Here is a 16,849-nt window from a genome sequence, read left to right as displayed (position 1 = left end):
TGCAGTGGCCGGATCTCAGCTCACTGCAAGCTCCGCCTCCCGGGTTCCCGCCATTCTCCTGCCTCAGCCTCCGGAGTAGCTGGGACTACAGGCGCCCGCCACCTCGCCCGGCTAGATTTTTGTATTTTTTGGTAGAGACGGGGTTTCACCATGTTCGCCAGGATGGTCTCGATCTCCTGACCTCGTGATCCGCCTGTCTCGGCCTCCCAAAGTGCTGGGATTACAGGCTTGAGCCACCGCGCCCGGCCTAGCATTCCTATTTCTCCACAACCTTGCCAGCATCTGTTGTTTCCTGACTTTTTAATAATCACCATTCTAACTGGTGGGTCCTCACCAATTTTTAATGAACAGATTAACAAATGACACCTGGGAAACTAAATAAATAAATAAGGAAGTATTGCTTACATGTACTAAGTGCTAGAACTATATGGCAGACATGTTGTTCTAAGCAGCATTTATAACTTATATCAATTATCCATTTAGTAATCTTAGGAGGAGAGCAAATTTTATTGTCTCCATTTTATAGATGGGGAAGTGACACAGGGAGATAAAGCATCTTCCCTAAAGTCACACAGTTGGCAAGTGGCAGAGCAGAGATTAGAATTTAGAATTTGTCTCTTAAATCTGTACTCAACTCCCTCCAAGTGTACCAAGGGTAGGAGCTCACAGATGGGGCATGTCCCTTTTCTTTGCCAAGGGGAACATGCACTCCCTGAGGGGTCACCTGCTTTAGCTCGTGAGAGTGACTCAGGCAGAGCGGAAGGCACAGGTCAAAGTGGTTCCTGGGAAGCTCGCCCCCTGCTGCCTGTCCTGGCGCATACATCATCGGTGAGACGTCCTCAGCCGCCCTCTCACACGGCTGCCAGTTCACACGCTCCCAACACCCACGCTGATGTTACTCAATAGGCAGGACAAAAGAAAGGCACAGGGAGGCAAAGAACGATGCTATAGAGAGGAAAATGAAGCACGGGGCATTGCACTTTCTGCCCTGAATAGGCTCATTGTACCCAGCCTCCTATGGCTCAGGAATGGGCCCATCAGACAGAAACAAGAGTACCCTGCAGGCCTAGCCCTCATGAGGTGCAGCCACAGGGCAGTAAGTGAAGCTTTAAATAATAGGGCATCTGCTAAACTGATTCCAAGGGGAGACCACATTTGGCCACTGCTCCTCTTTTTCCACACCTCAGTGCAGCCTCAGTTCTTACTGGTCCAAGAGAGTGAGAACAGCTAGATAAAGTTATAGCGAGAGGCACCATCCTCCGGCTGTCTTTGACTACTGAGACAGGCAGCCGACTTGTGTGTGACCTAAGGTTTTCATTCACTTTGAATAAATTACTTCATCTCTCTGAGGCTCATTTTCTTTTTTTGTAAAATGGGAAATAAAGTAATTCCTGCTTTACCTATTATAAAGGTTGCGTGTGGTCCCCCCTCCCCCCCGCCCCCGGCCACATTCACCTTGAAGTCCTAACCCCAAGTACCTCTGAGTGTGCCTTTATTTATTAATAGGGTCACTGTGAGAGGTGAAGCCAGCTGGACTTTCTGGGTCCAGTGGGGACTTGGAGAACTTTTCTGTCTAGCTAAAGGATTGTAAATGCACCAAGAAGCACTCTGTAAAAATGCACCAATCAACACTGTGTGTCTAGTTAAAGGATTGTAAACACACCAGTCAGCCCTCTGTAAAATGGACCAATCAGCAGGGTGTGGGCGGGGCCAAATAAGTGAATAAAAGCTGGCCACCCCAGCCAGTAGGGGCAAACTGCTCAGGTCCCCCTGCACACTGTGGAAGGTTTGTTCTTTCGCGCTTCACAATAAATCTTGCTGCTGCTCCCTCTTTGGGTCTGCACCAACTTTAAGAGACGTAACACTTGCCATGAAGGTCCATGGCTTCATTCCTGAAGTCAGAGAGACCACGAACCCACTGGAAGGAACAAACAACTCCGGAACAAACAATTCCGGACACACCACCTTTAAGAGCTGTAACACTGCCAGGTCAGTGGCTTCATTCTTGAAGTCAGCGAGACCAAGAACCCACCAGAAGGGATAAATTCCAGACACAACTGCAGATGTAATTAGTTAAGGTCATACTAGAGTAGGGTAGGGGTGAATTCCTAATCCAATATGGCTGGTGTCCTTATAGAAAGGGGAAATTTGAACGCACATGAGCACACATACTCACACACACACACGCATGCAACACCATGTAAAAATGAAAGCAGAGATCTACAACTCAAGGAACACCAAAGGTTGCCAGCAAACCTCCAGAAGCTAGGAGAGAGACCAACGGATTCTCTCTCACCACTCTCACAAGTAACAAATCCTGTAGACACGTCCATCCCGGCCTCCAGCCTCTAGCCTCCAGAGCTGTGAGATAACACATTTCCATTTCTCAGCCACCTGGATTTTGGTACTTTGTTACAACAGCACTAGCAAACTAATACAAAAAGGTCATTTCAGGATCAAATTAGACGATGAATGTGGCATTATTCAGAAGGGGCTATTCATACACACTTTTTACTATAAATACATTTTACATATAAGCTATTGCTGTAAGTTTATTATTAAAAGCTGTGACTTTTACGGGAGGGGACCTGAACAGCGACACTGAACAGATACGTGGGCACTCGCCAAGAAGAGGGGGACAATGGAAGTTGTGTATTTCAGCCAAAGCTCCTAGCCCCTCCATCACACCAGGCCCACGTTTTCCTCACTGTGAAAACAGAACCCTGCCATCTGTCACCGAATTCCCTATCGGAGCAGGAATCACCTTGAGGTTTGTTCTGAACTAGTATTCCCTTGGGAAACAGTTCAACTTCCAGAGCCTTGGAAAGAGAAGCAGGAACTATCAGAGCAGCCAAATTAATTCCTGTCTGTTGCTTATTAATTTTTTAGAAAGATGAAAAAAAAATTTCACTGTAGGGGTTCTTACATTGCTTTCTGATCTTTGCTTTCCCCTCAATGATTTCCAATAGCTATGCTACAGGAAATGTTTAATGCAAAACTATGTCTTCTAACCACTGCATTGGGATTCACAGTGTACTTTTGGTACCCACTCATTACAAAAGGGCCCAAATAAAAATGAATGCTTTTGGAGGGCTTGCTCATTTAGTAAACATTTATTAAGTACTTACTATGTGAAAGACATAGTGCTAGTCAATATGAAGGAAACGGAGAGATGATGTAAACAAAGTCCCTGCCCTCAAGAAGCTTATAGTTAAACTGAGGTGACATACACACAAACCTTTGTAATAATCTGAGGCAGAATGTGATCAGGGCTTTAGTAAAGAAACAAACAGACCAGGTGCGGTGACTCACACCTGTAGTCCCAGCACTTTGGGAAGTCGAGGCAGGCGGATTACCTGAAGTCAGGAGTTCAAGACCAGCCTGACCAACATGGTGAAACCCTGTCTCTACTAAAAATACAAAATTTAGCTGGGAATGGTGGTACACACCCATAATCCCAGCTACTTGGGAGGCTGGGACAGGAGAATTGCTTGAGCCCAGGAGGCGGAGGTTACAGTGAGCCGAAATCTAGGGAGGTAGGAAGAATTTAAACCCAGGGGAAACAGAGATAATCAAAGTGCATTTCAATGAACAAATTTCAAAGAAAGTGAAGAGAAAGGCTTTATTCAGAAATATGTTGAGCTGATCCATGCTGCTACACACTCTCTGTCCAAGGCAGAGACACACAGAAAAGGTATTATTTCTGCTACACTGGGGGTGCAGGGGGTCAGGATCTAAGCATTGCACTTTAGTGCTCTGGGCTGTGGGCTGGGAAGGTGCTTTCAGAGGCTGCAGAACCCAGAGCCTTCCAGGTGAAGGAGCAGCTTTGCAGCCTGGAATTCTGTCCCCCTTCCTGAGGAGGGCCTGGTTCAGTTCTCCCTCACATGCCTGCTTCAGCTGCTGCTGCCTTCTGCAGCACGTGAAAGAAACTGGGCCTTTATTAAAACATGATATGCACATTCCTGAAAAGCCTCACATTCTGTGAAATTACACAATAAAGGTAACAGGCCTTATGGGGAAAAATAGGGTTAAAGGCAGACCGCTCGAAACCTACGTGACTTTGTAATTACTCTACTAACAGAAACAATAACTAGTACCTCGGGAGATAACTTGGACAGACAAGGCAGGCAGCTCAGTAGGGCCGGAAACTACTTCAGGGGAATATATAAATATAAAAATGAATATAAAAATTGCACAGATATAATAAAACAAATACTCCGGCTACTGGGTGCTGTGAGCCGGCGTGGTTGCTGTGAAGGTGGGTGCGGCAGATGTGCAGCCTAGAACACGCAAGGGTAGGATGTACTTCCCCGGAGAGGGAGCCCCGTGTGCAGATGTTCATTCAAAAAAATTCTTTTTAATAAAATAAAAATAGAACTGAAAGCCATGCTAAGCCTTTCCCACTGAAGTTCTCATTCTATTCTGCTATTTCAACTCTTTGTTCCAAAAAAAAAAAGGCCATGTGAACCAACACAACTTCCATGTTGTCCTGCCATCATTCCTGTTTCTAAATCATACATGAGCTCATTGATGCTATAGAAACATATACTGTAGCAGACAGGCTGTATTACCGTACCACACACCAAAAAATAAACCAGAATAGAGACAACTATCTCTCCCTCTCTCTCTCTTTTTTTTGTTTTTCGAGACGGAGTCTCACTCTGTTGCCCAGGCTGGAGTGCAGTGGCATGATCTCAGTTCACTGCAACCTCCGCCTCCCAGGTTCAAGCTATTCTCCTCCTCAGCTTCCCAAATAGCTGGGATTACAGGCGTGTGCCACCACACCCAGCTAATTTTTTATTTTTTGTACAGATGGGGTTTTACCATGTTGGCCAGGCTGGTCTTGAACTCCTGACCTCACATGATCCGCCAGCCTCAGTCTCCCAAAGTGCTAGGATTACAGGTGTAAGCCACCGCACCTGGCCAGAGACGCCTATCTCTTAAGGACAACCATTCATTTATCAGAGGTCCATGGAATGGCATAACAATAGCTGACGCTTAACAGGCATGTGTGGTAATTCTTCATTATATGGTATCTCGTTCAGCCCTACAGCAACCCCATGAGATAAGTACTACTCATTACCTTTTTACATGCGGGGAAACTGAGGCTTAGCTTAAGTAACAGATGAAGCTGTCATAGCTGGAAGGTGGGAATGTCAGGTTTCGATTTCAGGGAGTATGACTTACAGACTTGAGGTCTTAACTACATGCTATACTTCTAGAAAAAGTGGCAGGAGGCCTCATGTTTGGAAGGCTCCTGTCACCTCCTCAAGTTCCTTTTCTAAAAACAAGAGCTTTCTGGATCTGCTACACAGTGTATAGAGCCCTCAGTCTGCAAAACATAAAATGCTTTTTGTTTTATTCAAACATGAATGGCTTCTATGTTCTCGAGTTTCTGCTTCCTTCTCAAATACTAACAGAACTGGGAGATACCACATTCCTTACAGATCATAGTTCAGCTCCACTCGTGTGATTGATAAATATTTAAAACTCTGAAAACTAGATTAGTTTTGTAAATGTGTGATTTATTTGAATATACCAAGCAGGATATTTGAGTAAATCAAGTTGCAGCAAACATATTACATTGTTCACAAACCAACGAAGTGACTCGGTTTATAAAGAATGCTGAAACTAAAGACATTTACTTCAGCCTATCCAAAGAGGAGATTAAGGCTGGGTGTGGTGGCTTATGCCTGTAATCCCAGCACTTTGGGAGGCCGAGGCGGGCAGAGCACTTGAGGTCAGGAATTTGAGATGAGCCTGGCCAACAAGGTGAAAGTCCATCTCTACTAAAAATGCAAAAATTAGCTGAGCCTGGTGGTGTGCATGCGCAGTCCCAGCTACTTGGGAGGCCGAGGCAGGAGAATCGTTTGAACCCAGAAGGCGGAGGCTGCAGTGAGCTGAGATCATGCCATTGCACTCCAGCCTGGGCAACAGAGCAAGACTCCATTTCAAAAAAATCAAAAAAGCAAAAAAGCAAAAAGGAGATTAAAAGCAGGAAAGGAAATTTATTTACGGGGAAAAAGTATTTCCTATAAAGGGGAAAAGGAATTATTTTCAATGCTATGTGGACTAAAGCACTGGGCTTCAAAGTAAAACTAAACATTTTCTAGATATTGATTAGCATAGGTTTCAGGTTTCTGAGAAGCTTAGATTGTTGTCCACTCCAGTTTTTGTTTTGCTGAAGAATTCAAGGTGTAGAATATGTTTCCTGGCCTCTACTCTTCTCCCTGTATCTCTTTATACTGGTAAAGTCAAGGCCTGCTTTGATCCAGAAAACCAAGAGGAGAAGCATCAGGAATGGTGAGTACAGGCTTAAGGAGAACTTGGCAATGAGGAGGAGTCATTACATGAGACTTGAGGGGTGTGTGTGGAAGAGCGAGGACTTCCTTTCAGGGCAGCTCCTGCTCCATCAACATGGCAGTGAATGGCCAGGCTTTGTATTTGGGAAAGGAATTTTGGGGAATTGCGTACAAGAGACTTGGCTGCTGTTGAGTATCAGGTTGACGCATCCTCTTTTCTTTCTAGCTACCCCCAATAATCATAGCACAGTTTAGTGGATTCCTCCAAAGCACCAGAATAAATTGTGACCTGGGTCCCAACACTGTAAAACTGGGGTAACATGGCTGGCAGAAAGATTTCATCTTGTATACCAACAATCATTTGAATGACTGGCAGTTGTGGCTTGGAATATTGTGTTGAAAAGACTGCAAGATTGCCTCTGTGCTCACAGGGAAGAGTGCCACCACTAATGAGTGTTTTCTTTCTTTCTTTCTTTTTTTTTTTTTTTTTTGGGGGGGGGGTGGGGGGGGTGGGCGACAGCATGCTGCCCATGCCGGAGTGCAGTGGTTCGATGATGGGTCACTGCAGCCTTGACCTCCCACACTCAAGCAATCCTTCCACCACACCTCCCTGCAAGTAGCTGGGACCACAAGTGTACACCACCACAGGTGCACACTACCCAGCTAATTAAAAAAAAAAAAAAAATTTGTAAAGACAAGGTCTTACTATATTGCCCAAACTCCTAGCCTCATGTGATTCTCCCATCTTGGTCTCCCAAAGTGTGGGGATTACAGGCACAGCTGACTGCGTGTTTTCCTTCTCTCGCTCTCTCTCTTCCCTTTTTTCACTTCCTTACCTTCCTTCCTTCCCTTCCCTCCCTTCCCTCCTTCCTTCCTTCCTTCTTTCCTTCCTTCTTTTCTTTTCGAGATGGAGTCTCTCTCTATGACCCAGGCTGGAGTGCAGTGTCATGATCTCGGCTCACTGCAACCACCACCTCCTGGGTTCAAGCAATTCTCCTGCCTTAGCCTCCTGAGTAGCTGGGATTACAGGCATGTGCCACCACACCTGGCTAATTTTTTGTATTTTTAGTAGAGATGGGATTTCATCATGTTGGCCAGTCTGGTCTCGAAATCCTGACCTCAAGTGATCCGCCCGCCTTGGCCTCCCAAAGTGCTGGGATTACAGGTGTGAGCCACGGCACCCAGCCTTCAGTGTTTTTTTTTTTTTCTTTCTTTTTTTTTTTTTTTTTAGAGACAGGGCCAGCTGATCCCATGGCTGCAGTGCAGTTACACAGTCATATCTCAATGTAGCCTTGAACTCCTGGGCTCAAGCAATCCTCTCGCTTTAGCCTCCTGAGTAGCTGGGACTGCAGACATGTACCACAATGCTCAGCTAATTTTCTTTATTTCATGTAGAGACAGGGTCTCACTATGAGGCCCAAGCTGGTCTCAAACTCCTGGCCTCAAGCAATCCTCCCACCTTGGCCTCTAAAGTATTAGGATTACAGGCGTGAGCCACCACACCCAGCCTTGTGAATGTTTTCTAAGTGAGCATGCGGGCCCCATGTATTCCATCCCTGGGTTAGCAGAAACACATGAAAAGAGGCTTTAAGTCATTGCTAGCTACAAAACCAGGGGAATCTCAGGCTAATTTAATAGCAATGTAATGGCAGTATAATAGCAATGTTAGCTGACACTCCTCCATGCACATTTTTGGCTCACACTTTAAGAAGAACACTGATTACCATGCATACTTAGAACAGGGTTTCTCAAACTCCACGTTTTCTCAAACTCTGCACTACGAACTATTTGTGCTAGATAATTCTGTTATTGGGGGTCATCCTCTGCACTGTAGCATGTTTAGCAGCATTCCTGGCCTGTACCTTCCAGATACCAGTACCACCACTACCCTTGTTGTGACGACCAAAAATGTTTCCAGACATGTCACCCCAGCTGAGAGCCACTGATTTAGAAGAAGTGAAATCAGGGCGGTGATATGACTAGAAATCATGTTTTTTGCAAAATAGTTGAAGGAACTAGGGTGGTTTAATTTAAAGAAGACTAAATATAGTGATGTCATTTCAGTATTTGAAAGGCGGTATTTGCAGTAAGGGGAACATCACACACCGGGGCCTGTCGTGTGGTAGGGGGTAGGGGTAGGGATAGCATTAGGAGATATACCTAATGTAAATGATGAGTCAATGGGTGCAGGACACCAACATGGCACGTGTATACCTATGTAACAAACCTGCACGTCGTGCACATGTACCCTAGAACTTAAAGTATAATAATAATTTTAAAAAGCAAAAAAAAAAAAAAAAAAAGAAAGAAAGAAAGGTAGTGTTTGGCCTGTTCTCCATCACTCTGGAAGAAGAAACAGAGGCACTGAGTGAAAGTTCTAGGAGATTAGATTTAGACTCAAAAATACGGAGAAACTTTCCAACAGAGCTCGCTGAGACTGGCCTGCAATTTCACGTGCAAGCAGGGCCTGGGTAAACACACAGTGGGTGGGAAAAGTTTCTAGTACCAGAAAAAGCTTCAAAGAATTTTGAAAAGCCCTTTCAAATAATTAGTTACATGATTCTGTAATTTGATATTCCCTGGGATTTGCTGTGGCCTTGGCTTTGCCTGCACATGCCTCCTAAAACCTTTGTTAATAATATAAGAATGATTGCTAATATTTATTTGAGTACATTGCCTCATCTACCTAATGTAATCCCTACGACGACCTATGGAGATAGATACTTTGTTGTATAGATGAGGAAGCTGAGGCCTAATGTTAAGTAATTCCCCTGAGGACTCGGTCCTGGGAAATTAGAGGGAGCAGGATTAGACTCAGGTCTCAAATGCCATCAACATTGGTCTTCATCATTATACCATATTTTATATTAACCAAAAGATTTGTAAATCTTGGGATTTGAATCAGGGGCTAGGCTTGTGTTCGTACAGTTGTAACTGATGGAAGGACAGTACATACAACCTTACATAGATTGAAAAAAATTTCTCTCCCCCACAGGAGGTGTCTTTCATCTCAGACTCTGGAAGGAAAACTGCAAGGGGCATGAGTATCAGGTGGAAAATTTCACAATGTTAACAAGTAGACACCTTTCCTTAAACCATATTTGAGTTTGCAGCAAAGCCATTCTATTTTATTCTTAAGCCTGTCCTATATATAACATCACCCTGATTGCCATAAGCACACATTAGCATTTCATCACCATCCTTGAGCACACTATTTGTCACTGGCACAAGCAGAGCGAGACAAAAGGCAATGCAAGGTTGATTACCAGTCCTTTTCGTAATCATACCTGTATTTCCTGTTCCTCCTTATTCTCACTGCAGAGAAAAAAAAACATTTCCACAAGATTCCTTCAGCAGCATAACTGATCCCATTGTGTTGAATAACAAACCCACTCCAAACCTTTCATGACCCTCCCACAAAGGGCCTGTACTGTCAGAAAAGCCGAGTATCCCATAAGCAGTCTCTGTGGTGTAAACAAAAACAGCCTAATTGTGTGTCTTCCAAAGTGGAGGTTAAGAGAGATTGCAGGGGTGCTCACAGCACCTGGGGGAGGTCTGGCTGCTAATGAACACTTCTTTTCATGGTTGGCTGTTGTCCTGGCTGCTCTCCCATTCACCAACTCCCCCCCACCATAATCTTGGCATCCCCTTGCTCTCCCCACCTCTCTCCACTTCTGTTCACCTCTCCTCCTCCAGCCCAACCATAGACAAGGGCAGGAGCACCGCTCGGGGACAGCCTGATCATTTCTGGAATGGATGAAACTAAAAGAAGCTGCTGCTCTTCCTCCCTTTATCCACTCCATGGAGAACCCAGCATTTCCTAACGGGGGCTCCACCGGAGCAGGAGACACGAACAGCTGGGCAACACTGCAATTCATCCTGTGCCTGCCTCCAGATTCAACACGACTTCTTCCACAGGGCTACTGTGAGGGTCCAAAGAAACTAACTATTCCTTACAAAACGTAAATATTAGCTGTTATTTTAAAACCATAAACGTTAATTCTTGTCTAGGCATGGTGGTTCATGCCTGTAGTCCGAACACTTTGAGAGGTCGAGGCGGAAGAGTTGCTTGAGGCCAGGAGTTGGAAACCAGCCTGGGCAACATAGTGAGACTCTGTCTTTACAAAAAAAAAAAAAAAGTAAATTCTTATTTTTACTTTTCACTATTCCAAAATTTAAATAACTCCTGATTACTTATCAGAGTTCATACTGTTCTTGCCTGGTGGTCATGAAAAAGAAAAAAGAAAATTAAAACTGATCCTAGAATTTAAGACCACCCTTAAATGCCCCAAGCTATTTTTCTAACCCTTCTCCCTTTAGGAAGCCCTGTGTTCTCATCAGACTGTTCACTGCCCCGTTGCTCTCTGCTTAGAACACGCTTCCACCTCTTCCCAGGTAATCAGAAGCAGCCCCATCCAGAGCCCAGCTCAGCTCTGACCTGCCTCAGGCTCCTTCCTGAGGGTCAGCCTGGAATGTGCCCTCCCTTCTCTTTTTCAAATGGATGTAAGGGAGTGGGAAGGCAGGTGAACCTCAGGAGGCTGAACCCTTGTGAGGAGAAGAGGAGGAAGGGCTTGAGTGGCACTAGGGTTTGAGACGGTAGCTGGGAGGGGGAACTAGGCCCGGAAAGGGCTGACGGGAAGGACAGGGCAGGCTCCCTGTGAGGGACTTGCATTTCTATTTAGCCTGTCCTCCCCATCAGTCAGCGAGGTCATCAGTCAGTGTGGTCATCAGTCAGCATGCTCATCAGTCACCCTGGTCATCAGTCACCATGATCTGGGCCTCAGGCAGATGGATGGCCTGACAGGGAGAGTGAGCTGTAATCTAGATTACCTTTGCAACACCCTAAAGCCACCGTGACTGTTTTGAATTTCATTCCTTTACTTGCCTTCAGGAAATCTGTGCCTATCACTGAAGAGATTCAGAGAAGCACTTGGGCTGGCTGCTTCTCAGAAAGCCTCGCCCTGGGATCAGTCCACTGTTTATTCATTAATAAAGCTGGAAACAAGTACATCTATTACCCTCAGAGCTTTTCTCTACGAAAGCCTATACACCCGTCTCAGGCAGTCTGTGAGTTCTCCTATGCACAAGGTCATATTTGTACACTCCAAGGCTTCTGTCATCCACTGTCTTTATTTTATAATGCCAGAATTACAGTTTTCCCAGTGAAAAGCACACCACTGTATCCTAGAAGTAAGTAAGGGATGTATTATTCAGTCTTCCAAAAGATCTACCATGAGTTCCAATGCAAATCCTCGCCTGCTGGGACCCACATTCTCTTAGTTTATACTGGGGCCCAGTTCTGCAGGTGTAGCCATGTAGAGCTTGTGAGAATTTAGGTGTGAAAATCAGGCTGCCAGACCCATCCCTTGAGGGCCTGGCTTGCCTGAGCAATTCCCCGGCTGCAGCCCCTGGGGCCGCTCTGTACCATAACAACCCTTGCCTGCCTACATCAAGGGGCATTCTGAAACCCAAGGCAGGGGAGATGTTCCCTGTCCTAGGGTGGAGGCATCCTTAAGTGGAACCTTTCTGTGGTCCTGACCATCTGTAGCAGACACAAAGGAAGCTCCCCAGGTCTTCCAGCCTGGAATCTGTAGTTTTCTTACTCCCTGGAGCTGCCTTCAACCCAGGGCCTGCCTTGTGATTCCAGATTCTGTTACTTGGTCTTTTCTCTCTGGTCCAGCCTGACTTCCTGGGCACCAATCTTAGCTTTCTCCTATAGATTTCAGCATTCCCCCGGTAGAGACTCCCAGCCTGATGCTATGTGCTGTGTCCTGTACCTACCCCACCTCCGGTCGCCATTCTGACCCACTGAAGCCAAGGGCCTGACACTGACCTGGAGATGGGCTATGGGGCTCTTATGAATCACAAGAAGTCTGTTTTATTTTCTAAGCCTTTTATACATTCTGATACCATTTCTTAAAGAAAAAGAATAAGATTAAAATATAAAGTATTGATTTAAGCATGGAAAGCGAAGAAAGCATACTAAACCTGAAAGTTTGTTTGTCTTTTTTTTTTTTTTTTTTTGAGACGGAGTCTTGCTCTGTTACCCAGGCTGGAGTGCAGTGGCCGGATCTCAGCTCACTGCAAGCTCCGCCTCTCGGGTTCATGCCATTCTCCTGCCTCAGCCTCCCCAGTAGCTGGGACTACAGGCGCCCGCCACCTCGCCCGGCTAGTTTTTTGTATTTTTTAGTAGAGACGGGGTTTCACCGTGTTAGCCAGGATGGTCTCGATCTCCTGACCTCATGATCCGCCCGTCTCGGCCTCCCAAAGTGCTGGGATTACAGGCTTGAGCCACCGCACCCAGCTTAAACCTGAAAGTTTGAATAAAAATATAAGCTCAAGAAGAATTTACATAAACCTGTGACTACTTTCTCCCATCTCCCATCACCTCCACACTCCATCCATTCTAAACCACTCTGGGTCCCTGACTACACCAGGTTGCTTTTTGCCTCCATGCCTTTGTTCCTATTATTTTTCAAATTCTTGGAACATGCGAGGAACTTACCAAATGCTTGTTGAACAAGTGCCCCACCTTATAGACTGTTTCCCTCGGAGCGTCTAGCACATAGTCTTTAAAATATGTTGAATTAATGAACAAATAAATATCCATGCTGTGCTCTTAAGAGAAACTAACACATTCTTAACTTTTGAGAAACCATTTATGGGAGAAATTATCATTTATCTTTCTCTTTAAACAGACTTTTGAAATATTGTGGTATGGGAAATCTTGCTGATGCTATAAATTGTAACAAAATGCCTTGGAGGGTTGTACATGGTAGACCTGGTTGGCTGTGGTTAAGAAGGGAACCTAGGCCGGGCGCGGTGGCTCAAGCCTGTAATCCCAGCACTTTGGGAGGCCGAGACGGGTGGATCACGAGGTCAGGAGATCGAGACCATCCTGGCTAACACGGTGAAACCCCGTCTCTACTAAAAAATACAAAAAAAACTAGCCGGGCGAGGTGGCGGGCGCCTGTAGTCCCAGCTACTGGGGAGGCTGAGGCAGGAGAATAGTGTAAACCCGGGAGGCGGAGCTTGCAGTGAGCTGAGATCCGGCCACTGCACTCCAGCCTGGGTGACAGAGCAAGACTCCGTCTCAAAAACAAAAAAAAAAAAAAAAGAAGGGAACCTAGAGATTCATAATAGCTGTGCTTGAATAATTTTTAATCTTGAGTCCTCTTGGCCATTTCTCTCCACAAATAAGTTACAAAATAGAAGTGTTTCTCTAAAAGAGAAAGGACTTTGTAGGGAATGAAGAGTTAAATTTCCAGAATAGTGTATACTAAATAGCCTTTTAAAAAATCCTTGATAAAAATACTTAAAATGCTGAATAAAAAGAAAAGAAAAGAAAACAACAACAACAACAATAAAAAACAAGACAAAACCACACACACATTTTTGAGTACTTCATTTTTGCCAGCACGAAAAATGAGGGAGATTTGCAGAGGCTAAAAATGAAACCAACACAAGCGTCCAGATCAGTAAGAGAGTTCTGGGCACACTGGCTATGCATTTCGGGGACCAAAAGCTTCTGTCTTCAGAGCCATGCCAAATACCAGAGACAGAGCTAAGGGGCCATTCAAGCTGGGCACTCACTGCCAAGAAGGAGCCCTTTAAAATGAAATCTTGGTTTCAGGGGTTTTGGGAAATGGAGGTGTTATGAATTCAGGCCTCAAATCTGCATGATGACTGGCTTATATATACACAATTTCAGGGAATATATATATTTTTTTCTTTACCTAGCACCAAGACCAAGTGAGGTTGTTGCCTTCTCATACTCCCAGTGCCCCAGCTTTGCTGTGGCAGTCCAAGCTATCAAGAACCTCAAGATGTGGAAGGCATTTATTAGGCCAGTCCAGTGTCACCTGAAGTCTGGGCAGCACTGGGCTATCTGCAGGGCTGACTGAGCTTGTCCTTCCAGCATTAGCCAGGCAGGAGTGGCAACCTGTCTCCCCCATCCCTGAGCAACACACCCACAAAAAGGGACCAGAGGGAAAAGTTAAGATTCAATGAACTTATCTAGAAATTTACAATCAGGAAAACTAGAAAGAAGTGACTTTAAACATTTTTTTTTTTTACCTTGTGTGTATTTTTATAGTTCAGTATTCTTTATACTTCGAATTCTATGGTGGCTGGTGGGGATGTCAGTGGGCAGTACTACCATCTTTTTAATACTTATAGCATTTTTCTGAGCTTGAGGGAAGAATATTTAAAGTCCAAGGAGGGAGCTCCTTTCTTCACTTGGTGCCCTTCTTCATGATGTGTGTATGTAGTGTTGGGAGGATAGTGCCTGGCACGGAGCAAAGGCACTAAAGATGTTGGCTCTTTCCTGCTACTCAGAGGTTAAGGACCACAGCAAGAGCCAGGGTGACTGTGGATACCAAGTGTGTTGTGTTTCAAGGCCAGAGGGATGAAGGATAGAGTTAGGAGAAGGTTTTGTCCAGAGACACTTAGAGGCAGATTCTGTCAGGGACTGAGAATCCTACTAGGCCTGGAAGCAATGCCTAGCCAGTTTTCCCTTGGTCTAGAAACTAATTAGCTTTGCTTCTTGCTAACCCAGAGATGAGAAAAGGAACAAATGCTGGTACCTCTAATGCTGCCACAGCGAAGTCAGATCTTGACTTAGACTTGAGAAGTTAGGATAAATAACTAGCTCTGTTAGTTTTATATTTATAATGTTTCTTAGTTTCTCCCATCTTTTAGGCATATCTTACCCAAACCTAGGGCAGAAACATTTTTTTCATATTTTAGTCAAATACAACAGTTCCCAGTGGTCACGCAAGTCTCAGGTTTCTTCCTGAGAAACCCAGGAAAGACCAAATTATGGCAGCAGAAACCAGGGCCCTATGGGAAAAGAGGCAGGAATGACTAGGGTCTTGGTCCTTTTCCATCCAGGCAATTTTTCTACTACTTATGGAAACGAACCACATTCCACTAGAAAAAAGTTTCCATGGGCTGCCATCAGAATCAAAATATACCTAGGCTGGGGATGTCCTGATCAGTGCCAAAGTGGCATTTGTAAACCAAAAATAAAATTCTGAGACCCCTGAACTAGCTGAATGGACTCCTCCTCTTGGCCAAGGGCATTCCAAAGTTAACCTGCAAAACTAGTTCAGGCTGTGATGGGACGCACAGACATGCCCCGTTATACCCTCCTCTCTTTTGGAATTCAAGAAAAGCCCACCAGCATTACAATCAACACAGGTTTTATCCCATAATAAACATTTACAATGTATTATTCTCTCTGAAGCCTGCTACTTGGAGGCTTCATCTGCATGATAAAATCTTGGCCTCCACAACCTCTTATCATAACCTAGAAATTCCTTTCTATTGATAATAATTCTTTCAACTATTTGCGAGTCAGAAAATTTTTAAATCTACCTGTGACCTTGAAGCCCCCAACCCCCACTTCAAGTTGTCCCACCCTTCTAGGTTGAACCAATGTAAAGCTTACATGTATTGATTGATGTCTTATGTCTTCCTAAAATGTATCAAAGCAAGCTGTGCCCTAACCACCTTGGGCACATATCATCAGGACCTCTGGAGGCTGTGTCATGGGCACATCCTTAACTTTGGCAAAATAAACTTTCTTAATTGATTAAGACCTGTCTCAGATACTGTTGGGTTCACACATTCCTTGCATGAAATTCTGCTTCACTGTTCTGAAATGTGGTCCCTAGCTATAGAAGCCATCTTTTCCAGAAACTGGAAATGTAGTTCAACCATAGTCATGAGTGTTACTTCCAGGCATGAGAGATCTGAAAGGTATAGTTTGGCTTCATAGCTATTTGAATTTCTGGAATATGTCAATGGTTGGAGAGACAATAGGTAATATAGCTGAAATGAGAACAATCATGTTAAATCTGAGGCATGTAGCTATCGGTGTGGTTGGACTCCCAAGGAGGCATTTTCTCTCAGTGTGTAAAGTGGATTGTACCTGCTAGGACAGCCAAATGAAATGTCTTCAAGATGCTGGGGCTCAGAAGCATAAACCAGGCAAGGCCCTTAACTGGTTACAGCTTCCTGCTTCCCTACCTCAGCAGTATTAGAGGAGCAAGTTCATTCTTAGGCCTTTTGAGTATTTTGTGATTTTATAATGTCATGTTTTATGTCGGGACTGGAGCTTGGAAAGTGAAATGAACTAGTTATTGCAAAGGAAAATAAATAATTGGATAAGAGATAGAATGCAGGGAATGAGAGGGTAGGTATATTGGATGGGGACCCTTATTTTCCCTCTCCACTTCAAGTCTAGATATTCTCTGTACATTCATTGATGTCCATGAAGCCATGGACACTGTAGGAAGACACATCTGAATTATCCAGGTCAGTGGTTGCTCACATCTGGAATCCCAGCACCTTGGGAGGCTAGGGCAGGAGGATTGCTTGAGGCCAGGAGTCTGAGAACAGCCTGGGAAACATACCTCATCTCCATAAAACAAATTAAACAGTGTTATGCAGGCTCCAGAACTCACCCTGTTCTTGAATTCCTTAGGGCAGATTCAGAGGGGATTACCATTTTTATATATGGCTGCTAAGATTTCTGGGTCCCC

At 44.7% G+C, this 16,849-nt stretch overlaps 1 protein-coding gene across 5 annotated transcripts in view; it reads right to left on the bottom strand.

Moving 5' to 3' along the window:
- The window catches only part of VTCN1 (V-set domain containing T cell activation inhibitor 1), a 71,969-nt gene that overhangs the window by 29,526 nt on the left and 25,594 nt on the right, over window positions 1–16,849 (bottom strand). Inside the window, exon 1 of one of the 5 annotated variants that reach the window (XM_023222751.2) lies at window positions 1,984–2,057. The exons of the other annotated variants lie outside the window; for them this stretch is intronic. Within the exon in view, the coding sequence (XP_023078519.1) occupies window positions 1,984–2,003 (20 nt within the window). The 5' untranslated portion in view covers window positions 2,004–2,057. Of the gene's footprint in view, window positions 1–1,983; window positions 2,058–16,849 lie in introns of those variants that run through there. 5 annotated transcript variants of the gene reach the window in all.

This window comes from Piliocolobus tephrosceles, chromosome 1 (genome assembly GCF_002776525.5).
Source record: "Piliocolobus tephrosceles isolate RC106 chromosome 1, ASM277652v3, whole genome shotgun sequence".
In the NCBI taxonomy this organism is placed as follows: domain Eukaryota; kingdom Metazoa; phylum Chordata; class Mammalia; order Primates; family Cercopithecidae; genus Piliocolobus; species Piliocolobus tephrosceles.
This window is presented reverse-complemented; position numbering and strand designations above follow the sequence as displayed.